Source organism: Schistocerca gregaria, unplaced genomic scaffold, assembly GCF_023897955.1.
Source record: "Schistocerca gregaria isolate iqSchGreg1 unplaced genomic scaffold, iqSchGreg1.2 ptg000569l, whole genome shotgun sequence".
NCBI classification, from domain to species: Eukaryota; Metazoa; Arthropoda; class Insecta; order Orthoptera; family Acrididae; genus Schistocerca; species Schistocerca gregaria.
Window position 1 is genome coordinate 129,505 of NW_026061960.1, and position 15,610 is coordinate 145,114.

At 39.7% G+C, this 15,610-nt stretch overlaps 2 protein-coding genes and 1 long non-coding RNA gene across 4 annotated transcripts; 1 reads left to right on the forward strand and 2 right to left on the reverse strand.

Moving 5' to 3' along the window:
- The first annotated feature begins 8,831 nt into the window (after nucleotides 1–8,831).
- LOC126315249 (uncharacterized) lies at nucleotides 8,832–10,588 on the forward strand. 2 transcript variants are annotated; one of them, XR_007555927.1, is made up of 7 exons: nucleotides 8,832–9,062; nucleotides 9,146–9,247; nucleotides 9,351–9,533; nucleotides 9,642–9,703; nucleotides 9,901–10,094; nucleotides 10,163–10,302; nucleotides 10,368–10,452. XR_007555927.1 is itself a non-coding variant. In XM_049992493.1 (7 exons), exons 1-7 carry the CDS (start codon nucleotides 8,961–8,963, stop codon nucleotides 10,586–10,588), a joined length of 1,020 nt encoding a protein of 339 aa, XP_049848450.1. In that variant the 5' UTR covers nucleotides 8,869–8,960. The 2 variants fall into 2 exon arrangements, 1 of the variants encoding a protein (XP_049848450.1); XM_049992493.1 differs by having other exon boundaries at nucleotides 8,869–9,062; nucleotides 9,626–9,703; nucleotides 10,368–10,588.
- Nucleotides 10,375–12,442, reverse strand: LOC126315251 (uncharacterized). Its single transcript, XR_007555928.1, has 4 exons — nucleotides 12,358–12,442; nucleotides 12,212–12,274; nucleotides 11,229–12,148; nucleotides 10,375–11,138 (listed from the first exon to the last, which is right to left on the reverse strand). It is a non-coding gene; the product is annotated as an uncharacterized LOC126315251 (long non-coding RNA).
- Nucleotides 12,443–12,688: 246 nt separating this feature from the next.
- Nucleotides 12,689–15,547, reverse strand: LOC126315241 (protease 4-like). Its single transcript, XM_049992485.1, has 4 exons — nucleotides 15,448–15,547; nucleotides 14,817–15,392; nucleotides 14,658–14,745; nucleotides 12,689–14,592 (listed from the first exon to the last, which is right to left on the reverse strand). The coding sequence occupies exons 2-4, from the start codon at nucleotides 14,850–14,852 to the stop codon at nucleotides 12,722–12,724; spliced, it is 1,995 nt and encodes a 664-aa protein (XP_049848442.1). The 5' UTR covers nucleotides 14,853–15,392; nucleotides 15,448–15,547; the 3' UTR covers nucleotides 12,689–12,721.
- Nucleotides 15,548–15,610: the final 63 nt, after the last annotated feature.

Below are 15,610 nucleotides of genomic sequence, written 5' to 3' on the forward strand. Positions count from 1 at the left end.
TGCCCAATAACTTTCCGGAAATGAAACCTTAGAATCGCTCTTTTAGTAATATGATAAATCTATTAATTCTCATTTGCGTTATATAACACTTAACTGACACGTCATCTCTATACTGCATCAAATCCGATTTTGCGCTTCCCAATGCTAACTTTATTGTATTCTCCATTTAGTTTAATGAGAGATTCCCAGACCAAACTCGTAGGTGTTTTTCAGATTTATCACAACGAAAAATATGCTTTAACAGGAATTGAGTGTGCACTATTAGACCTTTGAATTTTCTATATATGTGAGAGATTCTTTTTTTGAATTTATCGTATTCAATAGTTGAATAGTTTATGTTGTAGCACAAATAATACCAAAAACATGCGCTTTTTCACAGATCAATATTTTTGATCGTGATTGCGAGCTACGCTAAAAACATCCCTCTCTTGCAGTATTATCAATTTTTTTGTATACATTCAGTACGTGAAACCTTTTTTTATTTCGCTGATTGGTATTGGTCTGTTTGCGAAGGACTGTCGAATAGATTTAATGAATCTTGTACCAAATTAACTTGTCAAAAATAAATTTTTGTTGGCAATACTCACTTCATTTTTGGCTTAGTCTCGTCAAGCGTAGTCACTTAACCTGTCTATAAATTGGTAAGTATATTTTAGATACCTGCTCATTCTGACCTTTCTAGCCAACTTCCAGTGAAAAGCCTATTCAGAATTAAAAAAACAGAATTCGTTGAATCATACAAACAAGTGCAGCAAGGATGGATGGGTATTCAGGATTTGAACGTTTTAGCTCTCTCAATTCTACAAACAGCTACGTGGGAGTGGAAAATGTGCAGATTCGCGATCCTTCTGCTGAAGTATATCCCACGCTGATACCTGAAATAGGAGGCAATCTGAATCCTATAATGGCATCAATACTCGAAGCGTCAAAGTACGCTAGAAGTTTTTTAATGGAGAACTTTCATGAGGGGGGAGACAGCATTGGTACTAAATGTATAAACGAAGAGAAAATTACAAAAGTTCCCATGCCAAGTATTTCCAGTTCTATACAGACTATTCAACCAAGCATTTCGAGCATGGGTCTGTCAAAGAGCAATGAATTTATTTTGACAACTTCTAATTATGCATATTTTTCTCAATCTGCATCATCCAGATGCGATGCTCCTTTTAGAGAAAACTCATTAAATGTGGCGAACTCCAATCACGAACTGAGCTTCAATGTCATTCAAGACACCCAGATACGTCCTTTTGGACAGCAAAGCACCTATAGTCGTCCAGAATCAGGTGCCCGAGCTAATAGCTGGAACATAGGTCTATCTCAATGCGCGTATAACTGGACAAATGATAATAAAAAGTTTTTTCAAGAATCGACTTGTTGGGATTTAGGAAAGTACGATATGAACCAATGCTTTGAAGAACCCTTAATTTCAAATAACAAGTCTATCTCTACAGACGTCTTGAAAGGTAGCTTGAGTTACGTACCTGAAAGGTCTGAATTTATTTCCAGTAAAAAAAGTAGCATACGAGAGGCGATTTCCCAGATATCAAAGCCGAAATTTAACTTGTGGGAAAGTTTTTCCGCCAAAATAGAACAGAAAAAACAAAGTTCAAGGATATGGCAGGAATTTTTGAAAAAAACAGAATCTGGAAAAAATCAATCAAGACCGCCACTGTGGCCTTCAACGGCAGATGAGCTGCAAACATCTAGTGCTCCCTATAATCAGATGCTTTCCACAAAGCGTGAGGCCGAATCTATAACTAATGAGAAATATAATGCTTGTTGCTACTCAGATTCTCATGCAATTTTTGTAGCTCCTAGTCCAAATGAAGTGATGTTGAAAATGAATAGTGAGTATTCGCAAGGACAGGGTACATTCAATTTGGCACGCACCAATTTGTGGAATTTCAATTTGGAAGCAGAAAGAGGCCAGATCCCTTCTCAGCCAGGTTCGCCTTTGCTTTCGCGAATTCAGACGCAATCTCCAGCGACCCATTTAAACGCGAGTTCTTCAGTCTTTTTCGAACAAGAAAGTGCTCTACTAGAAATAGCGACTAAGGATGGACCCCCTTCAGAAAATCAGTACGATGGCAACTATCCCTGCTATTTTAACTTGCATGTAAAAGACACGCGAAGCTTTCAAGTAAAAACTGAGCTAGTCGGCCGAGCCACACCAAGGACACATGAAGAGTTGGAGTTAACGTCGAAGAACAAAGTTGATGTTGGTGCGATAGGTCTCTCTAACGCTTTTCGAAATTCTATTTTTAAAGTACTAGAAGGCCAACGAAGGGGTAGACATGGATTCGATTCACATTTTTTGAATGTAGAAAACGAACGAGGAGAAGTTTCTAATTTGAACAGGAACGCGGCCTCGATAACCGACAGTAAGAACAACCTGCACCCGATCAGTACATCATTGATGCAAATCGATTTCCATTCTACACAAGCGCACTGTACTATTCCAGAAATAGCGAATCTATCAAACTGTTCGGTGCACTTAGACCAAGGTGGAGAAACCGTGCATAGAAGTTCGGCCGTATTGCTTTTTAGAGACAAAACAGATGATACGAACAAGGTTGGTTCAGAGGGTGCAAGCGATGAAAATGGTTTTTGTGTATCTGTAGAAGAGATGGGTGATTGCAACTCAATTCAGCCGACAAGCGAAGAATCAAGTACAGAACTTTTTTCGAAAGACAGGCGTGTTACAGTTCAATCTGTGGGGGCGTTGAATGGCGCTTGTTCAGAGACTGGCGAGTCAGGCCTGGAAGATACTTTTGGCCCCTCAGATTTAACGAAGGGCTCAGTTGATCCTCGAGCACGAACAGAACATTCAAGCCATCAAGACAGAAGTTATGCGAAAGGCAAAACGCACATAAAGAAAAGGAGTGCAAAGTGGTATGCGTATGGCAGTTTAGAAAAACAAGTTAAGTATTTTTGTTTTGAAAACCGCTGCCTTTTCGATCGAATGAACAAGAGAACAGAAAGAAAGCGGAAAATGAGATTTAGATGTGTAGAGATCAGTGATCTTGAGAACGTTGGAGAGGTATCATGCAAAAGGAAAAGAGTTTTTAATATCAGTAATGAAGGCTTGTTTAGTGAGCACGAGCCAAACGGTTTGGTTGACGAGGTAGTACAGAAAGGGCTATGCCATTTCCCGGGTCCGGTTAGAGAGAGTTGTTTAATATTATCAAACGGCCCAAAAGCTGCAAAGTTGGAAATGCGCGACAGCTGGAATAAATACAGAAAGATGATTTTTGTTCTGAGTTTCCATCAGGTCAGTATTGCTGCCACCTCAGAGGTATGGGCATGCCTACTCTCTCTTATAAGTCGCGTGGTTCACGAACAGGGTAGATATTCATCTATTCGCAATTTTGAAGCCATGCGTGATAAACACGATCAACGTGTTCTGAAATGTATTACCTGGAAAGAGAGAAAGCTAATCGAGTCCAGTCCTTCTATCAGCAGTCCCGAAAAAGCGTGGACAATTGCGCTTTTAATCAACCAAAGTTCGACAGTAGCATGCGAACGCAATGAAGAGAAAGGGCGAGACAATGAGAACTGTTGCGCAAATACAGAGCAGGTATCGATAGTGGAAAACATCAAGTTGCTCTTTCACCCTCAACCGGTATTGACTTGGTACACGAAGCCGCCACTGTGCTTGAGCTACCACGATCGAAGCGACAATTTAGAGCAAGTTGACAAAGGAAGCCATTCATGTGAAGAAGATGTTGCAAAAAACACAGAGGAGCTATCAATCTCAGATGGCGTTTGCATGATGAACGAGATAAATTTGCTCCACACAGCTGCATCAGGTTTCGCAGAAGAGTGCGAAAGTCTAGATGAATGGATAGAAAACGCGCTTCCGCAAGCGAACGATGGTAGCTTGAATCACTTGGTCAACTCTCAAAAAGCAATATTGACTTCTTCTTTTGCCAAAGAGGTACACAATTCAAACGAAAATCAAGTGCCTTCAGATGATTTTTTTTCACCTTTTCCGGTGCCCAGCAAAACTAGGAATCCCTTCATTGATAGCTCAGCCTATGAAAACGGAAGTCACGCAAGATCGAGCCCCTTGCACCTAGAGCTTCCAAGCGAGTCGGGCCACTCTAACGATTTGGTCGAGGCGTGTCGAGACAATGAAAACCTAGAGCTATCTGAAGAGGAATGTTTCAAAAAAATGGATGAAAAGATTGACGATTTGGTCGGCTTGAGCGATTCAAACACGAGCGAAATAACTGAAACTGAAAATGCCACTGGACTCTTGAATAGTGTCAAGGAATGGGAACAACACAAAAAGTTGACGACTCCGGTTTTATTTATTTTGTCAATGCTATCTACGCCACGCTCAAAACCGAATGACAACAACATCCACAAGATTCAAGGCCGAACAGGCTCGATGTGCTATATAACAGATCACACAAAAGAAATCGGATCGAAAAACAGATTGCCCCAGGCATCACCATGGTCTGGAAATAAAAAGAGAAAAATGAGCGCACTACACCCATCCGTCAGGGTCAAAAAACAAGACCAGCAACTACCTGGGTCGAGGAAAGCAAACGTGTAAAAAAGTTAAAATTCTATCTATATTTTGACTTCGAAGGTCCATATAGTAAAAGGCATCGACTTTCAAAAGCAGCTAATGTTGCCTTCTGTACTTCGGTAAAGTAGGTCATGCTAAGATTTTGATACAAAAGATTTCTGAACTTAAACCTGATCGTGAATTCGCAAACACAGCTGTATGGGTCTGGACCGTTGGATAGCCTCCATAAATTTTCGAGTCGATGAAAGACTGTCCCAGGCTCGGCATCAACCTAGAATTAGGCAAGACTCGGCCGCATCATTCGACATGAAAGGTTATTTTAGAACTGGGAAAAATCTGACTTAAACCGCCCCTTTACGAGAATGATTTTGACTTAAATATTTGAAAGCGTACTTCGACAGAATTGGGAGCGTCATAAGTAACACGAGAAATGTATTTCGTCCTCATTTGTAAAAAACCGATCTCGAGTTCTGCACGAATAGAAGACGGCTGCTGGCTCAGAACAATAGAGTTCATAACCCAGGGAACAAAACATTTATATTGTTCGATGTCGATGACCACATCAAATAACTGCCGGCGAGTGTATCTTTAATCGAAAAAATTGGTAAATGGAACCAAATAAAGTGACCGTTATTAGGGTTAGTACAATATAACAGCAACAGACTTAGCTGCCGGAATCATTTTCAACAAATTTGATTTTTTTCATACGGTATGATTCGCTTGAATGACTCAGCATAGTCATCATGATTAGCATCAGAGAAAAATCTGCGATTCTGCTTCCCGGAAAAGCTCCAAGACCGATAGTTAAGCAGGTTCTTCTGAAGGCAGCCGAACATAATTGATGTTCTAAACTTTTACAACGATATTTTTCACATAATTATTTTTTTGACACGGATTTATTCATACAACGACAACAAATGCAAAACTTGCGAGAAAAATATGTTTGTTAGAAAATGTACGGCCAAAATATTCAACAATGATCATCTGGACGAAATCGTACTCTTTTCTAGTACCCATACTGCATTTTGAATTTTGTAATAGTAGTTTTCTTCTGGCACGCTCTTTTTACATATGCTAATTAGAGATGCCGTCGATCCCACACGATGTACCATTACAACCTTTTTAGGCATGTGCAGAGACATGAAACACGATTCTTGATTATTAGAATCAACTGAGTTTTAAAAAATCGTGTTCAGTCAATAGTGGAAATATAGAAAGAATTCTTTAATTCGCGATCATGCAAAAAGAAAGACTCTCTGTAAACTTACATATTTCATCGGCCATAGTTTGAAGTGCATGGAAATTCGCGAGTACAGATAGCGTATCGTTTAATTGCCCTTCTGCGATGGTTTCTCTCGTGTTGTCGAATACAAGCAAAGATGCCAAGATGGCCGCATTCGTTTGAACTTACAAATGGTTAGACAAGAAAGATAGGTAGGATTTTCAGTCATCTTTGACAGATTGTCGTAATGATGATCTCTATGCAATCATTATATGGATTTAACTTACGCTCTGCTATAACTGTTCTAATCGTGTTGTTTATGCAGGTGTACAGTTTGTTGCCGTAGGACAAATATTGGTTTGGTTTGACGCACAAAATTGAAAAGTCCTTGTTACGATAGGTCTCCTTAAATCGTAGTAAAACTTCTTGAGCAACAAGCCACGCTACTTCCCTCATCTATCATAGATGACATGTGCACACATAAAATTAGATTTGGTATAAGCTTTTTTTACAAACCTTGTGCCATGTTTGTTATGTCTTGAAAGAACCGAGCGAGCTTGTCTACGCGTTGTGCAGTTATGTATAACGACGTATTGGCGTACGTACTCCATCTAAATCATGGAAGACGGCGCAGATTAAGCTCGTCTTTGAGTCGACTGCCAACGTCACGCCAACTGCAAAACCACTATAGTCAGAGCTGAAATGAACCAAAATAAGTTGATCAACAAAAGCTAAATGCGAAGAGGCGCCTAGACAAACCTGTTGGAAATTCCATATAACTCACGGGCAAGCCGACGCATTGTGATGAAAATTCCTCAAGCGCTCGAATTAGTCCTCCCCATTTAGCAGGCTATAAAAATTTTTTTGAGGAAATCATTTGTTAGCCATCAGCTTCAAGGCGACAAGTATATTAGATGCTATCGCAAAAAAAAGTGCGGTTTTTTTTCCAGATCTACCCATCTCGTGGATTAGGGGTCTCATACTTTTTCAAATTCCTTTACCCACTCTTTTTCGAACAATACTAAGCCGCTGCCACTTGTTATGAGTAGACTCCGCAGCATTGAAAAATATTATAAATATCAGCTTTTTTTTTGACTTTTTAGATACAGCCTGCTACTGTTAAAATATACACATATATATATTTTTTTTAGTGCAGTTTGCCAAATCCCTGAGCAACAAGTTTCTTTTGATTGAATTGCTAGTTTTATGCTACTTTAATTATTTTGTCCTACCACACAATCTTTCAATCTTAATGTTGTGAATCCCTACCTCCTGGTTTCGTTTACATGTAGACTCAATGCACCGTGCGTGTTACTAGCCGCTTCTTTACACGTAGTATGTGTAATTGTCTCCGTGTGTATGTATTGACCTCAATGAAAATTACCATTTCCTCCAGTGTTTATCCGAAACACAAGTAAGAGGTACTCGGCAGGCAGATTGACGCTCAGAAAAAGAGCTGCTATCAATATTAATCGAGTGCTAAATATCTCGGATTGATAAATTTGAAGTGTGAATATAATCCTATTTTTATTGCTTCCAAATTAATAAATGCGCAGCCAGTGGGGCGTGTAGCAATGAATACCGTTGATCACAAAAAATGTCTGATAGGTAAAAAGTACACAAGATGTATAATATGTTTATTTTGATTGTCAAAATTTCGACAAAAATATTATTGCTTCAATAAGAAAAATCAACAGTACGCTGGTGCTGTCATCAGGAGTCAACAAGATATATAATTTGAGACCAGTCTATTGAAAAATTAGTCACATTACTGCTACTGTTAAGAAAAATTATTACCGTTTGCCCCGACACGCTATCTTATGTTATATAAACGACATTTATAATATCCGTTCGTTGTGAATTTATTTCGTAGATTTCAAAAAAACGGTGCTTATATAGCTGAATCAGGTTGAACAGGTGTAATATATAAATTAGAGCAAATGCCTGACGATGAAACCAATAATGGTACCAACTAACTCGAACTGTATCATTTATTACATAATGAGATACCAACCTATCTATAATAAGACTTACATGCACATTTAAAATTTATTTATTAGAACTATCACGAACTAGGACATCCGCATTTCCTTCTGGGTTTTCAGCCTCTTGTTTTTCAGTTTTGTAACCAATTTTTTTTTTAGATGAAGACGCAAAAGATAGAGATGCTATAGAATTTTTGGCCCTAGCCGGATCAATTTGGGGTGATGATCAAACTCTGTTGGATGAGGTTTTCCAGCACAATGGCCAAAATTTCTTGTCCCCTGTAGATGCATTATCGCAACACAATAAGGATATAAACAATTACTTATATACAGCTAATGCTAAACGAGTATTTAACATGATCCGTAATAGAAGAATGAACAAGCTGAATCAAGGCTTTGATACAATTCATTATAATGACGATAGTAGCCTTACACCTTGGTGGAATACTTTCGCCAATTTATTGAACAACATGGATAACTCGGATGGCATCCAACAAAATGAAGTTTTGAACCAAATGGATGGCATGCCTTCTATCGGCAAGAGGCCAAACCAAATAAATTTGTACAATTCAAACGAGGAGGGTACAAATAAGAAAAAAGATACAAAAGATTCGTCAAACAACAGTCAACAAACGAAAGAAGACAACCGTTCTGTTAATGTCCATGACGATTATCACACTAAATCTAAGACAAAAAAATCGTCTGAAGATCCTGCTGACATTCGACTGAATAGCACTATGGAAGTCCCAAACGAAGATCTTTCAAACCCTCACACTAAAGCTAGTACTGCTAAAAGAGGGAAAAGAGGCCTAAGCTTGATGATAGGAAAAAACTGCAAAAACATGTCTATTGATAGATATATTTCGGGCTCAAAAAAGGCCAGTTCGAAAAGATGATACCAAAAAATCAATTGTGCAGCGCAATATAACTTTAACGGATACATATTTATACAATTCGGATCTTTAACTTTTTCAGGGAGCCTCTACAAGCATGTTCTATAGTTGGTATTTCGGCACTAGCAACACACTTGAGCACATATTTTTATACTTGAAGCGCTGTTATTATTCTTTTTTCGTAGTTACCCAATTTTTCTTTTAACTTGTTCCGAAAAGCATTCCTTCAGATCCTATTTATCAAATTTTAGTTCTACTTGCCAGCTTAGTTTTGCCAAAAACAGCCGAAGTGCTTTTGGCATGCACAAAAATATACCTGCCTTATGCCAAATATTATTTTAGCTACAGGGGGATTTGACCATACCATAAAACTATGGGAAGTAAGCAACAAGTCTTGCTATCGAACGTTACAGTTTAGTGAATCTGTACGTACTTACTCAGGTCAATCTTTCAGTTATATAAAAATACCGTGTTTCTCTTGATATATGCTAACATTAACTTTTGATAGCAAGTTAATAAACTAGAGCTCACTCCCAACAGAAAGTACTTGGCGGCCGCTGGGAATCCGCACATCAAGTTATACGAGCTGACCTCAAATAATCCGAATCCTGTACGTTTACAATTCAGGTACTTGGCTTCGTCGCTAAAATGTTCCCCTCTGTATCGCTGTTTTGGAGCCCTTTTAACCTCGAGGAGGAGTAACATTCATACAGGTCAGCAATTTCTCTTCACATAAGACCAATGTGACAGCGATTGGGTTTGAAAAGCAAGGTGATTTTTTATATTCTGGAAGTGAAGATGGCACCATTAAGATATGGGATCCTCGACTTCCTAACTTTCAAAAAGAATTCGTTTATACAGAAGCCTGCAACACCGTCGAGCTGCATCCGAACCAAGTACGTCTTTATTTTGTTTTAGAAGGCGTAAACCCTTTACCACCTATCTATCTTTATCCATTTTATCTCATAATAATACAAATAACATTAAGAATGATTTTATTGCAGGCCACCAAAATGGTGTACTGTGCGTCTATGACTTGTGTGCAGGAAAAAAAAGAATGCAATTTGTACGAAAACCAAGCATAGAAAACACCTCTAAAACGATTGTGTTTAAGATCATCAACGATCAGATACATAATAGCTTTGTTTATCGGTCGCACAATTTTTTTGCTTACCAAGCATGCCCTCGTGTTCGATAGGAAAAGATGCACTGATCTACAAAGTTGCACAATTTTCTTTCTTCTAACCCTTTCATCCTTTCTAGACCCCAGAAGAAGACACCTCTGTAAAGTCTCTCAGTATTTCAAAAGACGGTAATTATTGTTGCGCTGCTCTGAATAATGGAAAATGTTATGTTTGGAATCTTTCTCCAGAAACCGCTGAATACTTTAACGATGAAAAATGCTGGCAGGCACACAATGCATACGTTCTCAAAGTCCTCTATAGCCCGAATATGTCGTACGTAAAGACTTGTGAAAACGCGCATTTTACTATGGCTTTTAACTGATACACGTTCGATATCTAAGAACTTTGGCCACAACATCGAGCGACGGCACGATTTGCATCTGGAAGACAAAGGATTATTCCCTATACAATGTTCTGAAATCACATACGCGGTGGGTCTGGGACTGCGTCTATTCGTACAACTCCGAATATCTAGCTACTGGTACGTAGCGAGTTTTAATGAAACCATCTTCATCCGTACAATTTACTCATGACCCTCATTTCTAGCGTCCAGCGACAATTTGGCCTATCTGTGGGATATTAACGAAGAAAAGCCCATCGCCCAATTTTCCGGGCATCACAAAGCTGTCACGTGTATTACATTAACAGATATCAAACATCCCTCGAAGCTCCAAAACATAGCGCTGGCTCAGAAAAAGCTTTCTGATAAAGAGACAGCGGAAAAAGAACAGCCCACTTCGAGTACAACAAAAAGATCGATGCCCTGAAAGTGTGTGCTATGCCTTTCTGTCAAAGTTGTGGCATATGGTCAACATAAAACACATTTCATTTAGCTTCTCCGAGGTTGCATCACCATTCGAAGAGAGGAAAAGTGAAACGATATTACCCAACGACAGCTTATATGCAAACTTATTGTGGCACAGACAGCACGCTCTAAAAATCACCAGGTCAACTAAAACAAACCAAACGTTCTTTTTTCATATATATTGTTTATTGTAAAAAAACACATTACCTACTGCTGTGGCATTCATAAACTGAATAGTGAAAGACAACCTTCTAAGATTTTTATGGGTTTTTGATATAAAAAAAGATGTTAATAAATACACACTAGCTTGGTTCTTTTACTCATGCGCAGCCATATCCACACAAAGTGCAAAAGCCTAGTGCGTAAGTATCACCCGCAGCTTCTATTCTAATCCAGTTCAAAATACCATTCATTGATTTCTTGCAAACATTGAATGCTTAGACTTCAAAATCCGAGATTTGCTGCTTTTTTCGAGGTGTTACCATCTGAAATATCAATTTGAACTCGTTGAACTGATAGCAAGCGGATCAGTAATAGCAAGCCGTAAAACTGTATGATTCAATCATTAAAAACAAAACTATACGCAACTAAAGCGCACGTACAGAAAGAACACATTTCGAGGGAAGAATAACAGATCCTTCTCTGTCAACCTCCTGGTCGTTGACCATCACGTGAGCCTTCCCAATATTTTTCAACGAAAATGTCTTCAAATCAGCATCATACAAAATAATAGCTTGTCTTCGCGATATTTTTGCAGCGTTCCCTTCCTCATCTCTCAAATTAACGTCGACTGTGTCATTCTTGCAGCGCCCAATCACCACCTCTTTTTCTCCATTTAAATAAATGATTGATTTCCAAAACAAGTAGGCTATGCAGTCCGGGTGCTTATCCCAGTCAATGTTTCTGCAGACATTTTCGTCTTGGTCTGGAGGAAGGGTCAAATCTTTAGGTGATGAAGGTGGTTGTATTTGTACTGTCTCCTCAGCTTTTGCCATTTTCATTTTTTTAGAGGCATTTCCACCTATTTCTCGATGCTTTCCAAGTTTTTTTTTAATGCAATGCGCCTCTATAGACCTGGCGCTTCGCACTGGATGAAAAAATGGTCTGTAGTTATCCAATATGGCCTGGAAACTCAAAACGCCTTCGTTGATTTCGCGAATGATAATTTCCTCTTCCTTCTCAGACCACATAGCCCTCTTCAAGCAGTAAGGCAACTCTGACATAGCACGTGTGCTCATTTCAGATATTTCAGGGTCATACAGCAATTGACGCCATCGCTGTTCCAATTCGAACGCCGTAAAACGAACAGAGAAGCGAAGCGAACGAGCCAGCTTCTGAAAATTAGAGCTCCCCTGTATCCCATCTTTCAAAGTCATATCATCAATCGGAGTCCATTTCTTCTGGACTACACTCATTTTTCACAAAAACATGATAGAAAAAAAAAGATCGTCAATAAGCACAATTGATTGTGCAAACAACACAAATACGGCTGTTCCATTCATCAATTACCGTTTCGATTCAACTAAAACAAGCGGTTAGAGACACTTTTATCGACGAGCTGAATGTAACGAAAAAAAGACGGTACTTTTTTCTTGGACTTATCATCGTCTTCTGTAGCACTGAAATCAGGGTCATTCATCTTCTACTTCTAGCGAGTCAGGAAAAACGATAATGGTCAGAAAAGTCATGCGCGCCTGACACAAAAAGAGGTCGTGAGATGGGGAAGCTTACACTATCAAAGTGTAGGAAGTTGAATACATATTCAGAAAGAGAAAAAGAGATGGTGGAATTAGATAATAGGGGCAGCTGCGATTGAAGAGGAATAGAGATGATAAATCGCACTTTAATTGTGTTCACACAAAAAAAAATTCAGCAACGGAGCTTGTGTTTTTTTAACACAGATGTGAGGATGGGTGTTCTTTTACTTAGGCGCTCCCGGACCACGCTGGTCATAACGCACGTGATAGTGTGAAGTACGCACGCGCTGACCGGGGCGGGTGATTTACGAAAATTTTCATCAAATACAAAAGACGTTTTTATGGAAAAAGAGGCACGATATATCTATTGTACGCGCATTTTGTGTACGAGTTGTTGTTTAGGCTGTGAGATTAGAGACGATAGAGTCTGTCTGCAAATCGATGGTACAAGGGGGGAGGTATAATTCAGAGCTGTCGTGATTGAGATGAACAAGTGGCGCTAGTTTTTCGAGGGATTTGATGGTTCTAAACATGTGAGTAGCAGACTTTGAGGTCCAGCTGAATACTGAAAAAAGTGCTTGAAGGTAAGACGGGAACAGAGTGTAGAAGGAAGAGAAGGCGCTTCTTTTGCGTATGTCTCTGGAATTTTTTTGAGGTTTTGGGAAAATTTTTTCGAGCATGGAAGTAGGTGCAGGAAAAGGAACGAGTGAGATGGCGGTTTGGGTGGATAGTCCAAGCTCTTTTTTAGCAACGTCAATAGCAGTTTCTAGACCGCCGAGCGCATCTACCAGCCCTTTTTCTAGGGCGGTTTTTCCCGTCCAAATGCGCCCTTGAGCGAGTTCCTCGACGCGATCTGGAGTCAAAGATCGACCCTGACAAACATGACCTTTGAACTGATCATAGACATCGTCGACGAAGGACTCCAATTTTGCACGGTTTTCTTCGCTATATCCGGACAAAGGATCAAAATACTCGCCGCTAGGAGACGTTTGAACGCTGTCAAACGTAATACCGAACTGGTTCCAGAATTTGAGCATGCTAAGTTTGCCGGCAAACACACCGATACTTCCAGTGAATGTCAGCGGGTTGGCAACAATTTTATCCGCATGAGCGGCAACATAGTACCCACCAGAGGCTGCGGCCTGGCCCATTGACACAATTACTTTTTTTCCGCTCTGTTTAGCGAGGCGGAGTGCGTCTGAGATGATATCAGATGCCTGAGCACTTCCACCACCACTGTCAATACGAAAAATGATGGCCTTGATGGAACTACAAGCGATAGCCTCACGGAAGGCCAAAAGAAGGGTTTCAGAGCCCGCGGAGATGTCTAAACCATTCCATGTCTTTTTGTTCTCTCCCATATAAATAGTACCGACTAAGTCAATATAGCCGATCTTGGTTTTTGCTCCTCGATAGTATTTGCCGATAGCACGCTCAAAATACCTATCGATGTAGAGAAGTTCATAGGGCCCTCGGTTCGTCAGACGTCTGCACAGCCTGGTGAAGACGGTCATTTCAATAGAACCAAATTTCGAATTCAATACTTCGTTGTAGAATTGATTCTCATACTTGAGGCCATCTATGAGCTTCAAATCTAAAGCGGTCGCCGCATTGTACGGCCCGTTGTAAATCAGACTCTTCACATTATCGACTTCCATGTTACGGCTCGCTGCTATGTCAGTAATGAACTGATCATATACAGAGTTTAAAATGTACTCGACAGTTTCTTTGTGTTCTTCAGTGAACTGCGATTCCGTCAGCATATTGGGAGCAGTCTTGTATTTCCTTCGCGCAACGAGCGTAAACTCTAGATTCACCTTTTCGAACAGGCCCTTCAAGAAAAAAGAATTGGCCTTAATCCCGACCACGTTAACATAACCAGACGGGGAAACGTAGATTTCTTCAAATGCACTGGCGAACCAATAATAAGCTGAAGCATCAGCAAATTCCTTGAAGGTGTGTGCATAGCATAAGGTTTTCTTGCCAGTAGCACGAAAATTTACCACCGCGCTCCTCAGTTCCTGCAACTGAGTTAGATTCGCAGTGATCTGGCCAAGCTTGACCACCAAACCTAACACTCTGTGATCAGTTGATGCCACCTTGAGTGCGTAAATCAGCGTGTGCACGTGCAATATCTTTTCATCCACAAATAAGGAAAAGAGTGGGTTGATATCTGGCTGTTGCTCGGAGAGTGTGCAACCGGTCAAGTCGAGCTCAAGAACTGTATAGCTGCATACACGCTTTCTGAAGTATTTATATCGTAAAAGAGCTAAAAGCCAAAATTAGTCAGTCAAAATCGATACACAAAATTTGTCACGGGAATTAGGAGCGTACACAGTGCACCAATTACACTAGCCGCAAATCCAGAATATAGGTAAAACTGGCCGTAGGAGTCTCTGATAAACTTCGAGAGATGTTTGTCCTTTTCGAAACCAAAAACTGATGTTAGAAGTGATAATTAAGAACATGTACGACTCGTGCACTGCAACATACGCATGATTTGATGCGATCGCTGGTCTTTTGTAGCATAATGAAAACTGTAATTGATAAGTGACAAGGCTGCTTTTGAAAAAACCACTAGGACCTAATCCTTTGTCAAAAAAATAAATTTTTTTTACGACTGCATTCACATAAACCTGGGCGTCATGAAGATGTAGGCAAGAAAAATGATTCGAAGGACGCAAAAAGGCATCATGTTATTTTTCCCCTTCATTTGACACATAAAACCAGTTCTCTCAACTGCGGTATGTGTGTGAGGTAACACAAAACACACATAAGGGCTTGTGCACAGTAACCCCAGAAAAAAGCGGATCAGCATATCGGTTAGTCAGCACATGATGAGGTAGCCCTTTTTTACCAGAACAAACAAGAAAGCAATGTCAATTGAAAGGGGAAGAGTAGCATAAACTTTTTGTAGAGCTGTTTCAATATACGTCAGAGTCGATCCTTTAACTTTTTTTTGGATCTGGTACCGAGCACCGACGAAGGCTCGACCCTCTCGAGTTTTGGAGGCGCTGCAATCGTAACAGGAAAACAACGTTTTCACCAAATAAAAAAAAGAAGATTGTACTAAAATTGGTCGTTATTTTTTTGAAGACTTAAAGGCGTGGTAAACTTCGCATACGGCACTTTGCTTGATAGTAAGCTCGGTTTTGAAAACTTCATGCACAGATCTTTTTCAAAGAGATCAGATGACTCTACCAACTGAGAGAGTTAACGGCTCTAGCCAGAGGAAAAAAATAGCAGAATTAAAAAAAAGGCATTGAAAAAAAAAGTTTATTAGAATT

Excerpts from the sequence above, each read along its gene's own strand:
- LOC126315249 (XM_049992493.1), top strand. The coding sequence starts at position 8,961 with ATGCCAAATATTATTTTAGCTACAGGGGGATTTGACCATACCATAAAA. Across the intron at positions 10,095-10,162 it reads CTCTATAGCCCGAATATGTC|AACTTTGGCCACAACATCGA; the intron begins GTACGTAAAGAC and ends TCGATATCTAAG. Across the intron at positions 10,303-10,367 it reads CTCCGAATATCTAGCTACTG|CGTCCAGCGACAATTTGGCC; the intron begins GTACGTAGCGAG and ends CCTCATTTCTAG.
- LOC126315241 (XM_049992485.1), bottom strand. The coding sequence starts at position 14,852 with ATGCTACAAAAGACCAGCGATCGCATCAAATCATGC. Across the intron at positions 14,746-14,816 it reads GCGATCGCATCAAATCATGC|GACAAACATCTCTCGAAGTT; the intron begins GTATGTTGCAGT and ends GGTTTCGAAAAG. Across the intron at positions 14,593-14,657 it reads TAGTGTAATTGGTGCACTGT|CTCTTTTACGATATAAATAC; the intron begins GTACGCTCCTAA and ends TTTGGCTTTTAG.